Raw genomic sequence first — 22,836 nt, 5'->3', positions numbered from 1 at the left:
TGTTTTCAATAAAATTTATTTAAATTTACGAGTTTTCGTTATATTAAATAACTAAATTAGAAGTTAAAACTATTAAATACTGAATATGCTAGAATGAGTGAATGAATAGTGGTTGTCTTCTGAAGCTTTCCTTCAAAGATTAAGAGCATCTCCAATGCAACACTCAACTTATAAAACTCAATTTGGCACATAGGACTACTTGAGTTTTTGACAAAAAACACTCTCCAATGCAACACTCAACTAGAGTCTCAATATGATGTGGTAACAATAAATATTGAGATACTCAAAAGAAAACACAATTGTTGAGTTTTCTTTTGAGTATCTCAACATTTATTGTTGTATCTCAATTGGTCCACATTAACATTTCATATATTAAAATAAGAACCAAAAGTAAATCTAATGTAAATGTTGAGATTTTTTTTAGTGTTGCATTGGAGATGAATTTTGAATTGAGTATCTCAATAGTGCAATCTAGGAAAGAGAAACTCAACTCATACTTAACACATTAGATTAATTGAGTTTTTGTTGAGTGTTGCATTGGAGATGCTCTAAAGAAAAAATTGAAGAAAATGCTAAAATAAATGAGCTAGCAAATGAAGTTCCTCTCTGGAGGTGCTCTTTGGGCGCTTTAAATTCAAAGAGTGGAGTTATGTTACAAGTTTAATTAGATCTCATCGTGTAAGTTTAATCAGTTGCAATAAAAAATGACCGAGAGTCAGTTTAGTTCATATGAAAATATTTTGATGTAAAAATAATTATTGTTTTTACAAAAAGAAAATTTTTTTTTTCGAAAGAAAAAAAAAATCAATATTTTCACATGTGAAATTAAAATATAGTGTTTGGTAAGAAAATCGAAAAATAAGCTTTTCTTTGGATGTCTTTATTCTTGAGATATAGGAATTTAGATATTAGCTAGCAGGGGCAGGCTTTCCGAGGGTAGTCTGACTTCTGATCGTCCGTCTGATCTTGATTTGGCTACACTTGTAGCCAGCCATGTTAGCTGCACATGAGAGTCTTTTCCCTTCTTCCCCAAATCCATTTGAGAGAGAGAGAGAGATACGCATGCAGAACTCTTTCACCTTTGTCTCCTAACCCAAATTCTCTTTACATGTTAGTGCTCTGAAAATGTCAATGTAATAAATAGTATTATCATAACCTCAAGATTGACAATATGAAAATAAAATTCAACAATAACCATCTTCTCTATAGTCTACCCAATAGGGGGTTGCCATCTAATAAACCAACAACATTACATTTAAAATTAAATACAAGACACCATTAAAATTCTAAGCACACAACATTCACCTAACAAGATTCCAGTGAGGAAGTTTAAGCATTTTTTGAAGATTCGGTGAAGCTGAGATGTCTTAAATACCAATTAGTGGAGTATCTTATTTTCAAGACATGTCAACATTTTAAATTTAAGAAACATCTAGCAAACTTGCGAGATTATTTGGTAAAATGCTAAAAACAACAAAATAATGTTTTAAAGTATGTCGAGCTGGTATAAAGATACCATAAAGATGTTGACAAAATTTCTCCCACTCTACCAATATTTTTCTATTTTATTATATAAAATAGCGAAGGCATGATGAAGTCAAACTCTATGTCTGAGTAGCCAAATGGTGGTGGATAAGTGGCAAAATTTGTTAACTTATGAAGTGGACAAACACAAAGGGTATCATTTTAAAGGCATTAGCAACTTGAAAAGGTTTTTGGTCACTTAGATTCTAAGATTAACCAGTTGACGGAGGCCCTTCAAGAGGCTCATGATCATGATACTTGCCAAACTCTGAGTATCAATCATGAAGAGGGCTATAATCAACTAGAGAGTCTATGGAAAGAAAAGTTTCGTAATGATAATATTCACCTGGGTGACCGGAACACCAAATTTTTCCATGCGAAAGCTATTAATCGCAATAAGAAAAACCGCATCTCGGCCATAAAGAGTAATGATGGCTCCTGGATTTACGAGGCTCCGATATATCTAACACTTTGTCCTCCAATCTCCAATACATCTCCACCTATAATGGTTCTAATATGATCTCCTGAAATTCTCAATCTCTTTCCCTGCCAGATTACCCCTGCTCAGAATGACAGTCTTACTCGCGCTCCTACTGACATCGATATATACAAAGCGGTTACTTCTCTTAAGTCGGATTCTGCTCCGTGGCCTGATGGCTACCCTCCTCTCTTCTATAAGGCTAATTGGGATACTGTGAAAGGTGATGTCATAAAGCTGGTAGTTGACTTCTTTCAAGAAGGACGACTACCTAATCAAGTGAACCACACCCATATTTGCCTTATCCCAAAAACCAAATCCCCTCAATCCACCTCTGATTATAGGCCGATCAGTTTAATGAACACCACTTATAAGATTATCACCAAAATTCTGGCTAACCGTCTCAAGATTCTCCTCCTTGAGATTATTTCGCCCTTCCAAGCGGCCTACGTCCCGGGCAGACAGATCACGGACAACATCATTATTAGTCAAGAGCAGGCTCACTCTTTCAAAACCATCAAAGGATCTAAAAGCTATTTTGCTCTGAAACTTGACATGTCTAAAGCTTTTGATTGAATCGAGTGGGAGTTCTTAGGGACTGTGATGCGTCATATAGGTTTCTCGGAGGATTGGATTAAGCTGATTCATGAGTGCATCTCGACGTCGACTATGGCCATCCTTATTAATGGGAGGCCGGGTCCCACCTTCAATGTGAGTATGGGCATTAGACAGGGTGACCCGCTCACTCCTTTTCTGTTCACTCTTGCCATGGAAGGTCTTAGTAGACTGCTAGAAACCAATCTTTGTGACAATCCTTTCAAGGGATTCAAGATACCCCGATCCAACATTCAAATCAAACACTTACTTTTTGCTGATGACTGTATTATTTTTTGCCAGAATTTTTTTGTTAATCTCTCCGCGCTTCAGCATATTCTAGACACCTTTTGCAGGGCTTCTGGAAAGATGATTAATTTCGAAAAATCCTCTATTTTCTTCTCGAAAAACACTCATCCCAAATTCAAGCGTATGATTATCAGAAACCTCAAAGTCCATCAATCCTCTGCTCTTGATAAATATTTGGGAACTCACCTTTTCATTGGAGCCAATAAAACTAAATTGTTTTCCTCCCTTACCAACCAGATCCAGTATAAGCTCTCAAAATGGAAAGCCTCCCTTCTCTCCCAAGCTGGACGTTCTATTATGATCTCCACAATAGCAGCGGCTGTTCCCCGATACCAAATGCAATGCTTTGCCATCCCAAAAGTTGTAAGCAGACGCATTGAGGCTCTTCAACGGGCTTTCTGGTGGGGAAAAACAAAATCCATCCACACTATTAACTAGTCCGCTATTTGCCTCTCCAAAAATCTTGGCGGCCTCGGCTTTCGCTTTCCTGACCTAGTTAATCAAGCTTTTCTGAGCAAATTAGCCTGGCGCCTCATAAAAAATCCCACCTCCCCTTGGGCCTCTATTCTTAAAGCTAAATACTTAGCAAAAGAGCAGTTTCCGAAAGAGGCAAAAAATCATCACTCCTGGCTTTGGAAATCCATATCCAAACATCTTAGTAAAGTTGTCCAATCTCATCTTCTGGGATGTCAATACAGGTACTAATATTAACATTTGGCATGATTACTGGATTCCAAACCACCCCCCACCGCTGAGCAATATCAATAACTGCCAACTCACTCTAGTGGCTCAGCTTATTAGCAATAACCATTGGAATACGAATATTTTATCTCAATGTTCTAACGAAAATATATGCAGTGCAATATTGAGTATTACTTTGCAGGTACACCAGGATGATACAACTAGATGGTCGTTAACCAAATCTGGTAATTTCAATACCATTTACGTACTGATAGGTACCCTTATGAAACTAAGGAATGGAAATTCATATGGGAGATGCCAATCATACCCAGAATCAAACTATATGTATGGAAATGTTGTACGTATAGTCTACCGGTTAGAAACAAAATAGGAAAGTTTATTGGTAATATATATGTTTGTGATTTCTGTACTGAACTGGAAACGATGAACCATGTACTTTTGCATTGTGGATTTGCTAAATCTGTTTGGTTCACTTTTAATATTATCTCTAGAATATAACTAGTCTGCAGGAATGGATTATTACTTGGAAGGATATAGATGAAGAATTAAGTGGTCTGTTCGCAAACATCTTATGGAATATATGGAAGGCGAGGTGCGATAAATGCTTTTCAAATATTATTACCCATCATGAGTTGGTGATAGACAAGATTCGGGGCTCCGCATCAACCATTATGAGACAACAAAACAACGAACATACAAGCATCAACAGTCAGTTAACTCAGCCAATGAAACTGTTTGTCAAGATCAATGTAGATGCTTCTTTCATTGCAGTAACAGAAATGGTCGGTGTAGGATGTATTATGCACGATGACCACTCTAAATTTGTAGCAGCAGCATACAATATTAGGGGGCAGAATGCGGAAGAATGTGAATGTTGGGCAATAATTAAGGCTTTGCAGTGGGCCAACCACAATCGAACTCCCCGTATCCATATCGAGAGTGATAATCTAAACATTATAAGGAAACTACGTAAGGAAGACTCGTCGATTCATTGGCAATCAGAAAATCTTTTGAAGCTCATTTATCAGCTAGCTGAAAATTTAGAAGAAGTGGTCTACTCTTTTATTCCGAGGGAAGGTAACACCAAAGCAGATCAACTAGCGAAATGGAAGCGCACAAATGAAGGAAATTGGATGTGGATCTCAGAACAGGCTCTACCGGAGACCGGTTATTATAGTTGTTCTTAGCTCTGTTTTTCCATGTTTATCAACAAAACAAAAAAAAAAGACTTGAAAAGAAGTCCATGTGCCTCCTTTTCAAATGTCATTTGGAGTTTAAAGCACTCATTTCCAACGGCTAGTAATAAATGTTTAATTTGAGCAACCAAGGCCAAGGGTGCCGTGACATTAGGGTTTAATTACACTTGGAACAATACAAAATGTCTAGAGATTCACAAACTATATTTTTACCGTTGCAAAGTTAATGCCGTACAAAGCCTAAAAGAGCCCACTTGTATGATGTTGTAATAATCCAAGTATATTAATTACTTATCATGAGGGTTATTAGTGGAGCACTTCACAGTAATTATGGCAACTTGTCCCACGAGAGAGAGTAATTATGGCAATAATTGTAGATTTAGAGGAAGGATTTTTAAGCCCCCTGAACCATTCTATTCTCATACTCTTGTTAAGGTCGAATTGAAGATTCCAATATGCAAGAATCAACCAATAAAACCTAACTAAATCAAAAACCAATAAAACCTAACATTTTGAATTTCTTCTTTCACGGCTTGTAATTGTTATTTTTTCTCTTATTAACATAAGAAAGAACACCACTATTTAGTTTGTTAAATATTATCATTGTTGTAGAAAGTCTTGATTTCTTATTAGTATTCGGGTGCCTTAAAGGGGTCGGCGACCCGCCTTCGCTCTTGACACTTTTCATAGATTTCAGACACAACAGTCCATGGGCACTTGGACTAGCCTCAGTCCATACTATTCAAGTCCAACAGACCAACACAGATTAGGGTACCTCGAACTCGCGTAGTCCATGGGGGCACAAAGAGAGAAAGAATGCCTGAGTAAGAAAGTAGGAGCACCTATACACATATCATAATATTTCTAATTATAACTATTCCCTATACTAAACAAATAAAAATTATAGTTTTTTTTTTGTTTTGGTGTGAAAGTAGAGCCGGCCATGGGCCAAAGCGAGCAAAGCCTCGCTTTGGGCCACCAATTTTAGAGGCCTTTCAGAGAAAGAATTCAGCAATCCATGGGCGCCCATATAAAATTCCACTCTTTCTCTCCCTACATACCATATAAACATCAACTCTATTGTTGTATCTCACGGTAGATATGAGCTCCCATTATTCCCATTTCGACGAAGGTTAACAATTTTGGTTGCTATAAAAGTAAATTGTTCTCAAATCTTTTCACAAAATTAAACAAATATAAAAAATGTCATCAACAAACTTATAAGAATAACCGAAGTTTAATCTACTTTGCTTCGAAACACGGTTATCAGGTCGATGATATAGGAAAATATTTTAAGAGGTTTTAGAATTTTTTTAGTGGAATATCTCCAAAACCCACTTCTTCTCCTCAGGCACAAGGGTCGTAGGTAGACTTCTATAGCCGACGAACCTTCAAAAAGTTCAGATCTTCTTCTCCTTCCTCTTCTCCTCCCACCAGTAATCATCATTAGCACCTCTAATCACCACCATCATGTTCCCCTCGCTCTTCCTCCTTCTCAGTCTCTCTCTATTTTTTCTCCCCCCTCTCTTCCAGCGAAGGAAAAAGTTTGTTCATCAAGACGTTGATCTATTGAAGAATTTCTCTCAAACCAGAGCAGTAAAGAGTGAGGGAGGAAGAAAGAAAGTGAGAAATGACGGTGGTGGTCGGTGGTAGGATAAGACGAGAAAGAAGAAAATGATTTAATTTTTTTTTGAAGGATCGCATGCGATGGTAGTACGCCGACAACCCTTACCAGTGTGAAGATGAGAATAGGTGGTGAGAGTTTAGGAAAACTAATTTTTTTTTCTACTCAAAATTTAAGTGAAATCAATTATACATTTGAAATCAAACTATCATTGTACTTTAGGTACAAGCACATACCCTTAAATACATATACGATCTAGGGCCACATTTTTTTTATTCGCTTCGGGCCACCAAAATGTCAAGGGCGCCCCTGTATGAAAGTATATCAATAACAACGTTTGATAGTTTCTATCCAACCGTCACTAAAATATTTCTGAACTTTCTTACGTACTTTGATACTTGTCGCTTTACTATGTATACCTGCATTAACCGGATGAACGAGATGAGGTGAATAGTGAAAAGTTCGCTAACTTCATCTGTCACCAAGAAAATTTTACGAAGTATTGGTGGAAGGTCTGAAATATGGACCATAATAGTACAATAAGTCCACTACTAACATGAAACAAGCCAAACGTCCAAAAAAATACAAATTTTGAAATGTATCAAATAAATAATTTTTTCATATACCATTTCTTGAGATTCACCGGAAAAATCATTTTTGCTTGACATCGTTATCTTATTGCATTAACTAAAACCAGGGGCGGAGCCAGGATTTCATTTTAGGCAGGGCTGACTCACGTAAAGTTTCGTGTATGTAATTTTAAGACATTAGTACTTTCAAAAAATGATGACGTTTTTTGTTTGGTTATAATTGATTCATTCTTTTATTGTTTTACAATAAAAATTTCTATTATCTACCGTTACACATACTCAAAATTTGTGAAGCGAAGAAAGATTTCGAAGTTAGATTTGTGACAAAAACACAAAAATTGAAGATATCAACTTCGCTATAAAGAAGTCGAGAAGAAGCATATAGTGATGGTTGAAGTGGTAATGGAAAAAAAAAAGATGAAAGGAGGAAAGACAAAAAAGGGGGAAAAAAAGAAAGGAAAAGTTGAGAGTGAAGGATTTCACTACTTGCAAAAGATAGAGATATTTTTTGTGTATTAAATTTGTAGTTAGAAAGCATCAGCGCTTGCAAAAGAAAAAAACATTTTTTATTCAATTATAATTGATTCATATGTTTAACCATTTTATAAGTTTAATTTTTATGATAATTGTTTTTTTTTTACTAATAAACATGCCTAAGATTTGAGAAGCGATTTTTTGTGAAGTTATTCATGATAAAACACAAAAATAGGACATAAACTCTTTGGTCTTACAAAGTGAATCAAACAAAACATGATACAATACTAAGTTTTCATGTACGAAGAGAAAATGTTCTGACAAAGGAGACTCTTCCCTTCACTATAACAACTAAGAGAAAAGAGCGAACTTGAGAAACAAAAAAAGATGAAATCTAGAAGAGAATAGATGAAGTGAAGAGATAAAAGAAAATAATAAAAAATTTAGAATAACAAAAAAATTAAAATATAACGAAATCGCAAAAAAATTGTAGCAAAAATAAAGTATAGACACAATTGAGTGTCAAACGACACCTAAGAATGAGTTAAGGGTAAAAAAAGATTTCCTTATAAATTTGGGGCCAAAAAAAGATTATTCCTTGTCAAAGGAACACCCCCAAAAAAAAGATGGAAAATATGCTTATGGGTAAGCTCGAACCCATGACATATTTGTTCACATTTTGGTTCGGAATCTATAATAGGTAAATATTCTACCTTCCTTCTAGGTCACATAATTGTTCACATTTTGGTTCGGAATCTATAAGACAACCCAGGCTATAGCCTGGGTTAGTCTTCATATGCCTCCGTCCGTGACTAAGACGTAAATAACCTTATACATTTTACTGCCGAACTTCTAACTGTTTTGTTTCTATTCTCTTACATAGTTATTATTGTATTAAAAGAGAGAGATTTTAATTTCTCTTTCTAACCCTTGAAATTTATTTTGTTTCTTTTTTTCTTAAGTTAGTTATTTTATTTCTAAGAAGGCAACAATTATTGTTTTTTAAATAGGTATATTTATTTCTACGAAGTACTATATTTTAAATTTTGAGAAGGACTTCTAGACAATATCCTTTATTAAAAAATGATGTTTGTCCCAGTCATCTTTTCCCTTCTGTTTTATTATATAGATATTTAGTTCCGGTATTAAACTAGTTCCATTTCTTATCAAACGAACCCTTCTGGTTCCTAAAAGATCCTCAAAGTACATGTAACGAAATACTACTAGCTTTAGCTGGAACCAGGATAACCCATTCTGGTTCAAATATTGTACTTAGCTGGGACCCATTACCCATTATAGGATTCCCATCAATTTCCATCGTCAATCTGTTATCAAAATAAAGCTTGTGGAAGTAAAAATTGGAACCTATTCTCTGCTTTTTCTTTACATGAGAACATTAGAATTGGAATAACAAAATACCCACTAAAATTGACACTTATTCTGACCCGGTTCAATTAACTCTTTTCTAGTTCCCCTCTATGTACGTATACTTCCTTCATAAAAACCTCCCACTCGATCAATTTCATCAACTTCGGCAGCTCAAATCCAAAATTTTCATACGTTTCATCCTTCCACTACTTGCATATCTAGATACTCTGCTGAAAATGGTATCAACATCGAAAAAAATTTGTTTTAATTAAGTTTTTGGTTTCTTCCAATATTCATACTTTTTGTTGTCCGCAATTATTTAGTTGTTGTGTCTATTTTTCTAGTATAATCATTTCGTCATGACTACTAGAATATATATTGTTGCTCCGTGGTTTACTATTTTCCTTACATTAATTTATGGAGCAGAATTATGATCCAAGCGGATTAGAGACAAACTACATCTCCGCTGGACCGTGGGGAGGCCAAGGAGGAGGTCGATGGGATGATGGAGTTCATAGTTCCATCAAACAACTTATTATCGCTTATGGAACAGGTATTGACTCCATTCGAATCGAGTATGACGATAAAGAAAGCTCGATATGGTCGGTCAAGCATGGTGGAAATGGTGGTGACATGATAGAGAAGGTTATATTCCATTTTAATTTTTTTGAACCTTAACGTGATACTCCATACAATTTTAAAGAGATGGAAACTTACATCTAAATGGGCTTTAGGTGCAGATAAAACTACTACTCATCTAGGTAATATTCTAGGAAAACTTTAAAGACAACCTTTATTATTTGTTTGACCCTAACCCTGCTAAGGGTAGACCAGACCAGACCCGACTCGAAGAAAGTAACACTTTGGGTTATATAGACCGGAAAATGGTCTGACATGACGAAGGACCACGACTCAGGACACAGAACCTGGCTTAGCACAGGCTTGGTCATGCAAGAATCTGTCGTGCTAGTGCTAGTTTGAGTCCTTTCATTTGTTTGGGGGTATTGATGTGAACTTCCAACTAGTGGTTATTACTGCGCTACTAGGCTACTAGTTTATTTTTTTTGGTTCAAACGGTACTTGTTTACTTATAAAATTAAATGTACTTCCTCGTCGTCTTCCCTTCCAGGTCATCCTCGATTACCCAGATGAGTTCCTGACATCCATAAGTGGATATTACTGTAGTAGCAAAATAATGGGCCCTATATTTCTCCGATCATTATCGTTTGTAAGCAACAAAAGAACGTACGGCCCATTTGGCACCCATGAACATGGAACCCATTTTTCGTTTTCAATGATTAACAACAAGATTGTTGGATTTCATGGCCGTTCTGGTTGGTATCTTGATTCAATTGGTGTACATATGAAACATCTTCCTTTTCAAGAACTAATTCCATCTAAAGCTCTAATTACATCCCACAACTTCGTCGCATCTGGAACCGGAACTGAAATTGGAACCAATAAATTGGGATACAAAGTAATCCAAGGATATAGTAATGATCAAGAAGGATATGACATTTTTCTTGCTCTAAAGAAACGAGAAAGCAGCAATAAGGCTCAACCAGACAAGCTTTCAATTCAAAGTTTGAGTGGTTCAGATTCAAGTGAAGGAGAATCAAATGAAAAGGTGATGTCTCTCAATTATATTTATATAAATAAAAAGTTGAGCCTGTAGCATAGACTTGAGGCGCTGCCTTGAGCAACTTAGGTTTGTATGTGTGTTCATTGTACCTTATTGTTTTGATTCAGGCTCTCTCTTTCCCTTCGTATGTTGAGAAAGGCGTGACACCAAAGGGTGGAAGTGTTGTGACTTATGGACCTTGGGGCGGTAGTGGTGGTACGTTATTTGATGATCGAGTATATACTGGTGTTCGACAAGTGAACATAACACGTAGTGCTGTTCTTGTATCTATAAAAGTCTTGTACGATAAAAATGGGCTTGCTGTATGGGGAAGCAAGAATGGTGGTACCGCGGGAATTAAGTCGGAAAAGGTAAGTTACTCAACTTAAAATGTTATATATGCTTACCTTTTCCTATGACAATCAAATGAGTCTTATTTATTTATATTATACCCCTCAATGTTTTTCTTTCGAAAATGAACGGCAAGAGTTATAACATTACATTATATGCCATGGATGCATCATACATTATGGACAGAAGAAGTCCATTAGTTGTCATCAATAAAGACATATTGGACCCTAAAGGTCATATAAAGACCCTTAAGTCCGTCGTATGGGGTTTAAAACTCATTTATTCATATCTTTACTTTATTTAGCCCAAGTTCAATAAATTATTAATTTTTACTTCCACTGAAATTTGAACCTGCGACCTTTGGGTTTCGGAGTGGATATCCAACCACTACCAAGAGGCGGCAAACAGAGTCATTTAGTCATCAATGTTTGCACTTACAAAAATAAAATGGTAATTTAATTAGATAATATCTACTCAAATTTAAAATCTGAAATGGACTAAAAATATGTTAGAGGCAGTCCTTCTGATAAAAGATTGTGTTTTTTACAGATAGTTTTCGATTTCCCATTTGAGATCTTAACTCACATATCTGGATACTATGGAACACTTATGTACATGGGACCAACAGTGATCAAATCAATTACATTTCACACTACAAAGTGTAGCTATGGACCATATGGAGATGAACAAGGAACCCCTTTCTCCTCCAACTTAAAAGAAGGGAAAATTGTTGGATTCCATGGAAAGAGAGGATACTTTGTAGATAGTATTGGAGTTCATGTTATCGAAGGAAAATTTACGGCTCCACAACGACCTCGTACTAGTTCGACCACGACGCCGGTAGCCGAGATGGATAATCCTCAATGGTCTAATAAGCTTGTACAAGCAAAGAGAGGACAGAAAGAAGATGCAGTAAGTGAAACTTTTACTAGCTAAAGTTATAGCTTACTTCGATTTGATCCGTGGGTACAAACAAGAATTTGGCGAAATTTTGCAGGTAACTTTCGGGGTTGTGAAAGAGCCGGCTCCATGTGGGCCGGGTCCATGGGGTGGGGATGGAGGTAGGCCATGGGATGATGGTGTATTTACAGGGGTTAAGCAGATATTTTTGACAAAAGGAGAAGCAATTCATTCCATACAGATTGAGTATGACAGGAATGGACAATCAGTTTGGTCTGTACGACATGGAAGCAGTGGTGGAGATAGTACTAACAGAGTAAGTATTAGAAACCCTAACTAGTTCTCTAAAACTTATACTAGTTTTGGCAGGTTACAAATGTAAAACTCTACTAGTATCTTAACAAGTGACTTGTGATTCATGTATTTTTGTAGATAAAATTAAATTACCCGCACGAAGTGATAACTTGTATCAGTGGCTATTATGCTTCAATAACAAAAGATGAACAACCGAAAGTTGTTAAATCATTAACATTTTACACAAGTAGAGGGAAGTATGGGCCTTATGGTGAGGAAGTTGGGACATATTTCACTTCAACTATAACAGAAGGGAAGGTGGTTGGATTCCATGGTAGGAGTAGCTTGTATTTGGATGCGATTGGAGTCCATATGCAACACTGGTTAGGCGAACGACGACCAGGGAAGTCGATGCTCACCAAAATCTTTTATTAATCATATTACAGTCTAGCGAACTCAAGCTCAAACGGTGAAGTTTAATCTTGAGATGAAACTATATATCTTCACGTTATACTACTGGATGAGGAAGCACTACAACATATTTGTAAAAATTTACAAAAGGTTAATTCGACGTCAGTTTGTAATGTTTAAGATTGGATGTTATTATTGTTATCTGCGAGGTTCCTTGTGAACTTTCACACAATTGAAAAAGCTTGGGTATTAGTATAAGAGTGAGTGAGTGAGTTAATTAAAATGCTTAAAAAACTGTTTCTCACTTGACTACATGTATAATTAGGTTTGTAAGGTATATGGTGTTGTGAATATGGTTTGTAAGTTGGTTGATTTTCTGTTTCTCACTTTATTAATTCTTGAAATGTTAGATAGAATTTAACTATAAGTTCTAGTTAGTGTTTTTTTTAATGAGAAATGCTATTTGGGCCGATATTTCCGGCAGACGATAGGCCGAGAGCCGACGTAACCGGCCACGATGGGTGGGGGGGGGGGGGGGGGGGGGCAAAGAGCATGGCTTAATGAAAGTTTCTTCGCCCTATTTCACCCTCCACCCAAGGCGTTATCAGTAGTCCCGACCGTTGATAAAGTTTCTCGAGCCCTATTTCATCCTCCACCCAAGGCGTTATCAGTAGTGCGGACCGTTGATAGAGTTGATATACCAATAGTCTAGATTAGAAATAATTTGATTAAAACCCTAAAAATAAGAACTTCTTCTCTTGCCCTAAAATAAAGTTGAATGTTATTTGCCAACATTCTCGATCTAGTAGGCAGTCAAAGCGTACTTCCCCAAGATCTCGGAGTAACAATCAAAGACAGATAACACGTCTCAGCCATCCAAACTATGATTTTCCTATGCGATCCCGCGTCATGGTTCCGAGACTGCCACAATCTTTGGAGCCACTGTTCGTCCCTCGACCGTCCTCTCCAATTCCTTCTTCATCATCTTCGTCGATCGGATTTCCTCAGACCGACTCGTCACCCTCGGCCAAATCTTTAATAGCTCCTTTTCACTCTCCCGAGGCAGATCTTGCCATTTTGCCGGTCGAGAACTCTGTTTCCAATGATTTGTGTACCATGCATACATATCAAACAAACAAAATGTCCTAACTTTCTTCAACCAAAAAATAACCTCTTCACCACTTACCGAAAATCAGTGGAGTCTTTATCAAAACAATTGATTTCAGGAGGAAATGGGGATAGAGTTTATATATGATTTTCGGTTGCGATGGGTGCATAACGTTGGATAAGGTGTGGGAGAGAGAGAGAGCACAGACCCCTGGAGTTTTGCCTTAAGTGTTTCGGCAGTGACGAAAACTAGTTTTGTAGAGAGAGACATTACACAACATAACTTCTAAAATTTCCTTCACTCTGAATCAAAGTTGGAATTCTCCTTCAGGAGATATACAGCTAATACTAAAAAAAAAAAAAAGAAATCACCACAGAATAGATGCATTTGCAGTAGGATAACACAAGAAAACTGTCAAGTAACTTATACTTAATACGTTCATAATTTTGCCTATGATTTACTTTAACATAATTCCTCAAACTAGTAACAGACTCATAGCTAAACGATAGCTCCATTCCTTCTCTTATTCTACCTTCCATTCAGGCCAACTTCCAATCAAAATCTTACAGAAAAAAATCTATTTCAACACTCTGTTGATTCAGTTCCCATTCCTGAACAATTCAAATCGTTGTTCACACCCAAAATAATCGAAGAGAACCAGACATTAGCTTGAATAGCCCATCCCACGACTGCTTGAAAGAAACCTAAAGATTGCCTTAACTTCTCTCTCCGACAGCAACATCTGGTTGTTCCTAAAATGAGCTCAATTTCGTGACAGCAAGTGCTTCTCCAAAGAGTGAAGCCCTTGTTGATTTTGATATTCGTACTTCCACGAAATCACCAACCTTAGCGATTTCTTTCCTCCCACCTTTGTCAAAATGTGGAACTGGAACATTAATAAACACGACTCTATGTCCTCTATCACTCTTGCCGATAAGTTCTGTCTCAGGAGCTCGCTTATTTGGTCCTTCAACTAGCACAAGTTGAATAGTTCCAACTTGCGAGTCATAACATTGACCAGTAGTCTCACGAAATGTCTCGATAAGCTCTGTTAACCTTCTCTGCTTCACGTCTTCCGGAACATTATCAACATAGTTTCTGTGAGCATGTGTTTTCTCTCGCATGCTATATGCAAACATGTATGCCATATCATAACCAACAGCTCTTAGAAGGGTTAATGTATCAGAATGCTCCTCTTCTGTTTCTCCACAGAATCCTGTAAAAATACTTCCCAAGTGTTAGACAAGAACCATGTTACTGATCTTATAAGCCTCAAAATAAACAAGACAGAGGCCTGTGACACAGATATTAAATCTCAGCTGCACCGCTAGTATTTATGATCTCGGAAATACACGGATCTGAAGTCAAGGACGGAACTACAGCTAGGTCGAGGGGCCATGATTACAAAGATTATTCACTAAATTTAACGGGTAAGCAAAAACTAGCAAGAAAATGTTCTGGTAGGAGTGCGTGGTGACAACCCAAGTTTCATAGATTCAAACCCATGTGAAAGCACAATTGTTTTATTTATTTATGCATCTGGTTTCTCTTACAAAATCTAAATGGAGGGTCCGTTAGTTTTGCTAAACATTGGTAATGCTGATTTGAATTTCAAAAATATTAGCAAATTCGTTTTGTTGAGAACAGCATCCTTATAATCGAGAAACTTTCCTTTTCTTATTGAGTTTGAGAAATAGACCAACCATTCGTACCAATTGGACGAGAAAAGAAATCAAGATTCTTTTAGCAAAAGTATAGTCCCAAGAACCTCCATTAGATGAAATTCTTAATTGGCGAAACTAAATTGCCGTTAAACAAAAGAAATCGTAGTTCTTAAGTGATGCTAGTACTACTTTTATTTGAACACACACACACACACACACACACACACACACACACTATTTGAACACACACACACACACACACACACACACACACACACACACATATAAGAAGCTTTACTATAAGCGGAGTATAAAGACTAAATGTAAACAAATTGTCGAAAAAAATAACTGAGTTCGTGCTATATTGGCCCTTCTTAGCCTTTAATCTCTGTTCTGTCCCTTACTGTGGTTTTTTAATCGTCTGAATCTAACTCACATGAGTGTGACTTGTCTAAGTCCGAGTCATCTTAGTCTGACTTGTTTTGGTCCGGAGCGTGATAGCCACTCCAGATTATTTCGGACAAATGGCATCTCAAATCAGACTTATTTTATGTTCGACTCGTAGAGTCGTGAACAATCCCGATTCAGCAACTCAGACGTGTAAAATACACAAGTGTCAGACAAGGCAAACATTATAAAACCTCACTCTAGTCAATTCAGATCTTGAGTCAAATTTCACTCTGAGTTGAAAAATAACAAAGACCACGTATGACTTAAGTATGAAGAGTATATAAAGCTTAAAGGAACTCTTACCACATATGAAGTCGCTGCTTATTCCTACATCAGGTACAATGCTTCGAATCTTTTTAACCAGATCCAAATATGCTTCACGAGAATACCCTCGACGCATTCTTTCAAGTACTGTTGTACTTCCTGTTTGAGCAGGTAAATGAATACTCTTACAAATATTATGTCTATCTCGCATTAAATATAAAAATTCATCTGGGAAATCTTTTGGATGAGGAGAAGTATATCTGAACCGAATCTCAGGAAACTCTACTGAAAGTCGATCCAAAAGATCAGCAAACCGTAATCCCATCTTCTTTACTTTGGACATGCTTGAAAACCCCTCACTTAAACTCCATTTAGACTCTGGTTCGACATTTTGGTCAAGCATAGATGTATCATTGTAGCTATTAACATTTTGACCAAGAAGCATTATCTCCTTCACTCCCTCATTCGAAAGCTCACTTACCTCTCTCACAATTGATTCCACTGGACGAGATCGTTCTCTCCCTCTGGTGAAAGGAACGATACAAAATGAGCACATATTATTGCAACCCCTCATAACAGAAACAAATGCAGAAATAGAGTTCTTTGAAACTCTTACTGGACTAATATCAGCATAAGTTTCTTCAAGGGAGAGAAGAGTATTAATCCCTTTTTGACCATAGTCGACCTCTTCTAATAAACGAGGAAGGTCTCTATATGCATCAGGCCCGCATACTACATCAACCATCTTATCTGCATCAAGTATCTTATCTTTTAACCTCTCGGCCATACATCCTAAGACAACCACTTTGGGAGGATGTTTCGATTGTGATCTCCCAGTAGCAACATTGATTTTCCACTGCCTCTTTAGAAACCAGAAATAATTAAGCCTCTGCCATACTTTTTGCTCTGCATTGTCTCTAATAGCGCAAGTGTTGATAAAAATAACCTCTGCACTCTCTGGAACATCAACAACTTCGTTGTATCCCTCATTCTTCATGATAGATAAAACAATCTCCATATCGTTGATATTCATTTGACACCCATATGTCTCGTGGTAAATTCGGCCCCTTGGAAGAACTTCCGAAGCAGCTGATACAGGGCTAGACAAAAGAAATAGAACAAAAAAGCAGATTACTTTTGGTTTATTCAATATTAACCATATATCAGAAGAGCCTCCGTAAGCTTGTCTCATAAAAGATCCAGACCACTGCACGCAGAGAAGTTCTCATAATTTTTTCCCAAAACCTCGAAAGGGAAGTAACCATAGAAGTTCAAATACAAACTTCCACTGAATAATTGTATAAACAAGCTTATCTTAGTCAATTTTAAACACATCAAGACTATGCTTTAACCAAAGAGATGTATTGTGGTGTTTAACAAAGATGATTGAAGATCCGACAACGACACAACAAAAGATGATAAGAATTCCAAATAGAAAGTCTGAGATTTAATCAATATTGCTATTTTTCGGCAATTTGGAAGTTAAGGAATTGAGCAACCTTCAAAGAGAAGAAAGTTGATACGAAATCTTTTTTTTTGTCAAAAGTAGACTTTATAGCTGGTCAAGATGAAAACCATGGGCGTCAATCTTAGTGTTCACTGACTTTTGGGATGCAATTATGAATGTAGTCGTCTCGAGTTTCTGTACCTGTTCCACAGTTTTCTTTTGTCTTTGGGAGTCCATTTAAAAACTCTGTATTATTTCCTATTCTTTCTCAGTAAAGATTCATTCCCACTTCTTTACTAAAAAAAGGAGTTACAGTAAAATCGAAACTAGAAGCATCACTCACTGGTTGAGCTACATTTGTATAGGTTGTGTGTATTCATAGAACATATGGAATTTAGGGTTTTTTATTCATCTGAAAGGTAAGGGAAGGCACAATTTTTTATTCCATGAATGAATTGAATGAGTAATACTTACAAAGGTTAAGGTAGGAGTTGAACTTGTTAAACACAAATGAACCTACTAACCCGAACTCGAGAAAATGCGAAAGAATCTACATGGGTAGCAATAAAGATATGAACTTTAGTGTGATGATATTATCATATTGATCAGATTGGGCAATTGGGATTCCACATTATAAAGTTTTAGATGATTTAAGTTTCATAGTTTAATCTAAATAGACAATTAAAAGACTATATGATAATATACAAAAATAAGAGATTAAATTTAACAAGAACATAAACACATTAAGAGTAAAATGCAGAAGAAGAAAAAGAATAAGAACTCACAGTTCTGGTTGAGTTTCTGAGGCGGCAATAGAAGCTCGAGAGATAAAATCATGGAGACTAGGACCATTAGAGTTGTTGGTGGAGAGAGAAGGGGAGTGAATTTGTGAATAGTTTTTGGGGAAATTGAGAGAAGATTTTTTCAATGTGGGTAATGGAAAATGAGAAGAAGGAGAAAGATGATATGTGGGTTTGTTGGAGAGAAAGAAGAGGTTGTTTAGACAACGATATCTCTGAATTTTAATGAAGAAAGATGAGTTGGGTTGGTTGAAGATTGAAGAGAAGGAACAAAGGGAGGAAGCCATTAGAGTCATGAAAGAGAGAGAAAATAGAAGAAGGTGAAGGAATAAGAGAGTCGGATAGGGCAGATGGGTGATGGTCCTGATCGAGTAACCAGTTACTACTTGTTCAGTCACAGTCCTTGGGTTAGCAATAAAACTGGGCCTGGGCCTGGGCCTCGTCATGGGCCTCATAGCTTTTTTCTCTTTATATTATTTTTCTCTTTTTCTTTGGGAGATTTTATAGACAATGCTCAAAGTTGTTATAGACAATCTCGTTAATGACAATCCCTAGTTCGGTTAAAGACAATGTGCGTTTAAGAGGCAATACCTCTACGGCTCTACCAATGTTTGACCTAATCCAATTGACAATTTCACCCCTGTTACAAAAGAGAAGGTCAGAGTAGTAACTAAAATAATGAGAAATCAGGGCAAAGTTTATTTGTTACCTTCTCTGCTAATATTATGACACCAACATCAAGTGTTGGAAACATAGAAAGTGATGGAATTGATCTAGGTTCAGCCAAGCAAGATGGAAACAATAAATTAACCGTCAATGCTGTAAAAATATTCTTAGCTTCTTCTGCCCAAAACGTTTCTAATCTCGAAAGCAGTTGACTTTTCACCACCATTGATGAATTCTCTAAGAACTAGCTCTTCTGAAATTCTGATGGACTTATCTCTATCTTTTTGTTTATCAATCAATTGAAGTTATAGTACCACTTTTATCAACTTCATTACTAACTGAACTTTGAAAAAACACATTACTTGGGAGCCATTTCCTTCCTTGAAAAAAATTCAAGGGTGGAAGACCCTTTATTTCGACGATGAAGAAACCCAATTATTTCGACAATGAAGAAACCCAAAAGCCCCCATCCTGGCCATAGAACCAGATCCAACCGCAGACGACTTCATCATCGGAATAACTCCAACAATAAGAGGGGACTGAAAATCCAAGGAACTAAGATCACTGGCAGATGAACCAAAATACATCGCGTAGACGGTCTCTTTGACAAATTTATTGCTTTGAATTTAACAATGTCAGACTGAAAATTACTTGATGTGGAATCAACATCGGAGGAAGATTTCTGATTAAGGAAAATCGAGCGAGATTTTCCACACAATTTGTGAAAAATTCGACAATTTCAAGTCTTACTAACGACAGATAAAGCTAGGTTTTGAGCAAAGTAGCTGGATTAAGTTTTTTTTTTTTTTTGAATTGTTAAGCGTGTGCTTCGAACTCTTGACTTCTAGGGTGGAAGATTATACCTCTTACCACTCCAACCAAGAGTTGTTAGCAGTAGCTGGATTAAGTTACTGTCATTCTAATCGCATAATTGCAAACTTGAATAATTTAAGAAAGATTTGGTACAGATTGTTTCTCTTGATCTAAAAACTGAAAATTAAATAAGGCGACTTGTTACCTTGCCGGCAATAGAAAGAGATGAGAGGGAAGAAGGACTTATTTTAATTAAGGTCATCAGCGAACTGGCCGGAGATTACCAGCCGACAACTTTTTATTCGGTGGGTGATTTAACTCTTAAAGGTAGAAGCATTGCCTTCAACCAAATTTGGTCATAATGAATTGACCAAGTCAAACTTGTAAAATACCTTGCCTTTAACAATAAAGGGTATTGTCTATAAAATTTCCCTTTTGTTTACTGATCTTCATTGTAAGATGGAAAAATTAGTCAAAGATTTACAAATGCCCCTCTAATAAGCCAACAATACAAGTCAGGAAAAAATAGGATATAGGTCCAAATAGTTAGAATTTTGTAGGTCTACGAAAAAAAAATGACAGCTAATCTTTTTACTAATACCCTTAACACTCTTCAAGCTTGTTTATCTATCCACTTCTCTCACCTTTAGCTTTTTGTCTCTCTCTGCGCCTTTATATCTCTTAAATTCTCTCCCTACTTTTCAGATTCAAGAAAACAACTGTTTAGATTTAGACTATTGGGGATTTGGGTTTTCATAAAAAACACAACTACGCCCATGGAAATTTCTTCAAGACTTAGACCTGTTTAGATTTTTTTTCTTAGAGGGATTGATCACCAACCAGTTCAGATTATGATTTTGGAAGGGTTCACTAGTTTTAGAGATAGATTCATCAATAAATTTAGATCTGATTTTGTTATCTCTCTAAAAATACACCAAGCTTAAAATCAACATGTTTGTATCATGATTTTCTCTAAGTGAAGATCAAAGTGGTTTGGATCTGAATTCAAGACCCAAATTTTGTTGAACATTTTAGTACAAGAGTACTTTAATGTTTTGGTACATGACCTAAACCAGGAGACTCAAGACATCTAGAACCACATATGAAACTTTTGAGAAGAAATTTTAATTCGGGTGTTGGGTTTAGAACAAATTTTAAAAACACTATGACTTTTTGGGCGTTCGATCTTTATGCTTATTCTCCTAAATTCTATTAATTTTGTTGTTCTTATTAAGTAATCTATACGATTTCAACAAAAAAAAGTAATCTATAAGATTGAAATTATCCAGATATGTGAATCAAAATCTGTTTCATTTACGTATGTGAAATTTTCTGATACATTTGATCGTGATATTAGGAAGGATTATGTATTTTTTTTTACAATTCTAATTATGATAAATGAGGATTGCTAGTTTTATACATTTGTTAATGTTAAAAAATTTAATGTTAATCTTGTTAAAATCTGTAAGAAAATTGAGAAGTGTTTATGACGCAATCACATGTACAGTAGTTGACATTTGATTATGTATTGTACAGAACAGAATGTCATATACTTTCTTCCTAGAAAATATAAGAAAAACTTAAAAGAGTATATATGACATAATCATATGTACAGTACATTTTATTATGTATTGTATATAACAAAATTTTCTATACTTTCTCCTAAAAAATTGTAAGAAATTCGAAAAAGTGTAATCAGATGTGCAGTACATGACGCTTCATTATGTACTGTATATAACAAAATGTCATATACTTCCCCTTACAAACGGTATGAAAATTGAAAAGTATACAAGACATAATCACACGTACAATACATTTGATTATATATTGTATATAACAAAATATATGCATTCTTCACATAAGACGTAAGAAATTTGAAAAGTGTAAATGACATAATCATATGTACAATACATAACATTTGACTATGTCCTTTATATACCAAATACTTTCTTCCAGAAAATATAAGAAATATGAAAATCGTATGAGACATAATCATATGTATAATACATTTAATTATGAATTGTACATAGCAAAATGTCATATACTTGCAAATTATAGAAAGTGTATGAAATTTGAAAATTTTATAAGATATAATCATATTTATAATACATGACATTTGATGTACTTTACATAACAAAATGTTTTATACTTCCTTTCAGAAAGTATAAGAAATCAAAAAGTGAGAAGACATAATCATATGTACCGCACATTTGTTTATATACACATAACAAAATGTCTTATACTTTACGGGGAGAAAGTATAATGAATTTAAATGTATATAAGACATAATCATATTTACAGTACAAGACATTTGTTTATGTACTGTATATAACAAAATGGCATATTCTTTCTCCACAATCACTAATGTTTTGGAAGGAACGTATATTGTATAGGACATTTGATTATGTCCTGTAAGTTTTCAAATACCAAACGAATTTTGGGGGTGTTATTTTATGAGCAGCACATTTGTGGTTGTCTCTTACATATAAGAAAACTCAGAAATCATAAAATAATCTGCCTAAAATATAAGGAGAGAAAGCTAGATAGAAAGAAAATAATTAAATATAGAAAAATATTTGTTAAGATAGAAAGTATAAAATGGAATGAAAATATGTTGGGAATGTAAAGAAAGTATAAAAGGAATTTGAAAATAAGAAATTAAAAAATAAAAAGGTTGGAAAGAAACTATTAGAATAAAAGAAAGAAATTTGTTGAGATCGGAGAGAGAAAATAGGTGCGAGAGGAAGTAAACAGAAAAATAGGGAGGGAAAATTTCTTTTTGATAGTTAAGATTTTAGAGGAAAAAAAAGTAATCTTAACAAAAAAAAGAGGGAAAAAATATACAGAGAGAAAGTAAAAAAATGGAGGACAAAGAAGTACTCCCTCAGACCCAAAAAAGAATGACCTATTTTGAAAACCCGACTTTTTAAGGGAACATCATCAATTGGAGTTTGACTTTAAAAACTAACATGGTTTTTCCAATTGTAACCTCATTAACTTTTGTAATTTACAATGAAAAAGTTGAATTTACTTTTAAATAAAGTTGTCACTAAATTTATAGTATGAGTATTGTTGGAAAGAGCGAAAAATTCGTTTCTTTATTTTTAGAAACATGACACTAAAATGGGACAATCCAAACTCGAAATTAGGTAGTTAATTAAAAGAGAGAAAAAGTTGGTAAGAGAAAG

The 22,836-nt window shown here is 35.5% G+C and overlaps 2 protein-coding genes and 1 pseudogene across 4 annotated transcripts; 1 reads left to right on the top strand and 2 right to left on the bottom strand.

Moving 5' to 3' along the window:
* Positions 1 to 8,892: 8,892 nt before the first annotated feature.
* Positions 8,893 to 12,863, top strand: LOC147538153 (jacalin-related lectin 3-like). Its single transcript, XM_086640696.1, has 7 exons — positions 8,893 to 9,098; positions 9,286 to 9,504; positions 9,989 to 10,486; positions 10,609 to 10,851; positions 11,381 to 11,743; positions 11,829 to 12,047; positions 12,164 to 12,863. Exons 1-7 carry the CDS (start codon positions 8,970 to 8,972, stop codon positions 12,458 to 12,460), a joined length of 1,968 nt encoding a protein of 655 aa, XP_086496822.1. The 5' UTR covers positions 8,893 to 8,969; the 3' UTR covers positions 12,461 to 12,863.
* A 950-nt stretch (positions 12,864 to 13,813) lies between these two features.
* Positions 13,814 to 18,551, bottom strand: LOC147538152 (Methylthiotransferase). Of its 2 annotated transcripts, none has more exons than XR_015225263.1 (3): positions 18,155 to 18,545; positions 15,487 to 17,022; positions 13,814 to 15,442 (listed from the first exon to the last, which is right to left on the bottom strand). XR_015225263.1 is itself a non-coding variant. In XM_086640697.1 (3 exons), the coding sequence occupies exons 1-3, from the start codon at positions 18,463 to 18,465 to the stop codon at positions 14,297 to 14,299; spliced, it is 1,836 nt and encodes a 611-aa protein (XP_086496823.1). In that variant the 5' UTR covers positions 18,466 to 18,551; the 3' UTR covers positions 13,814 to 14,296. The 2 variants fall into 2 exon arrangements, 1 of the variants encoding a protein (XP_086496823.1); XM_086640697.1 differs by having other exon boundaries at positions 13,814 to 14,760; positions 15,962 to 17,022; positions 18,155 to 18,551.
* Positions 18,552 to 18,740: 189 nt separating this feature from the next.
* On the bottom strand, positions 18,741 to 19,490 carry LOC147538151 (thylakoidal processing peptidase 1, chloroplastic-like; annotated as a pseudogene). Its single transcript, XR_015225264.1, has 2 exons — positions 18,879 to 19,490; positions 18,741 to 18,809 (listed from the first exon to the last, which is right to left on the bottom strand). The product of XR_015225264.1 is annotated as a thylakoidal processing peptidase 1, chloroplastic-like (transcript).
* Between the last annotated feature and the right edge of the window lie 3,346 nt (positions 19,491 to 22,836).

Source organism: Eschscholzia californica, unplaced genomic scaffold (genome assembly GCF_041429995.1).
Source record: "Eschscholzia californica isolate CP2 unplaced genomic scaffold, dmEscCali1.0.p SCAF_5, whole genome shotgun sequence".
Lineage (NCBI taxonomy): Eukaryota > Viridiplantae > Streptophyta > Magnoliopsida > Ranunculales > Papaveraceae > Eschscholzia > Eschscholzia californica.
Note: the sequence above shows the minus strand (reverse complement) of the source record. Positions and strands in the feature narration are given on the sequence as shown.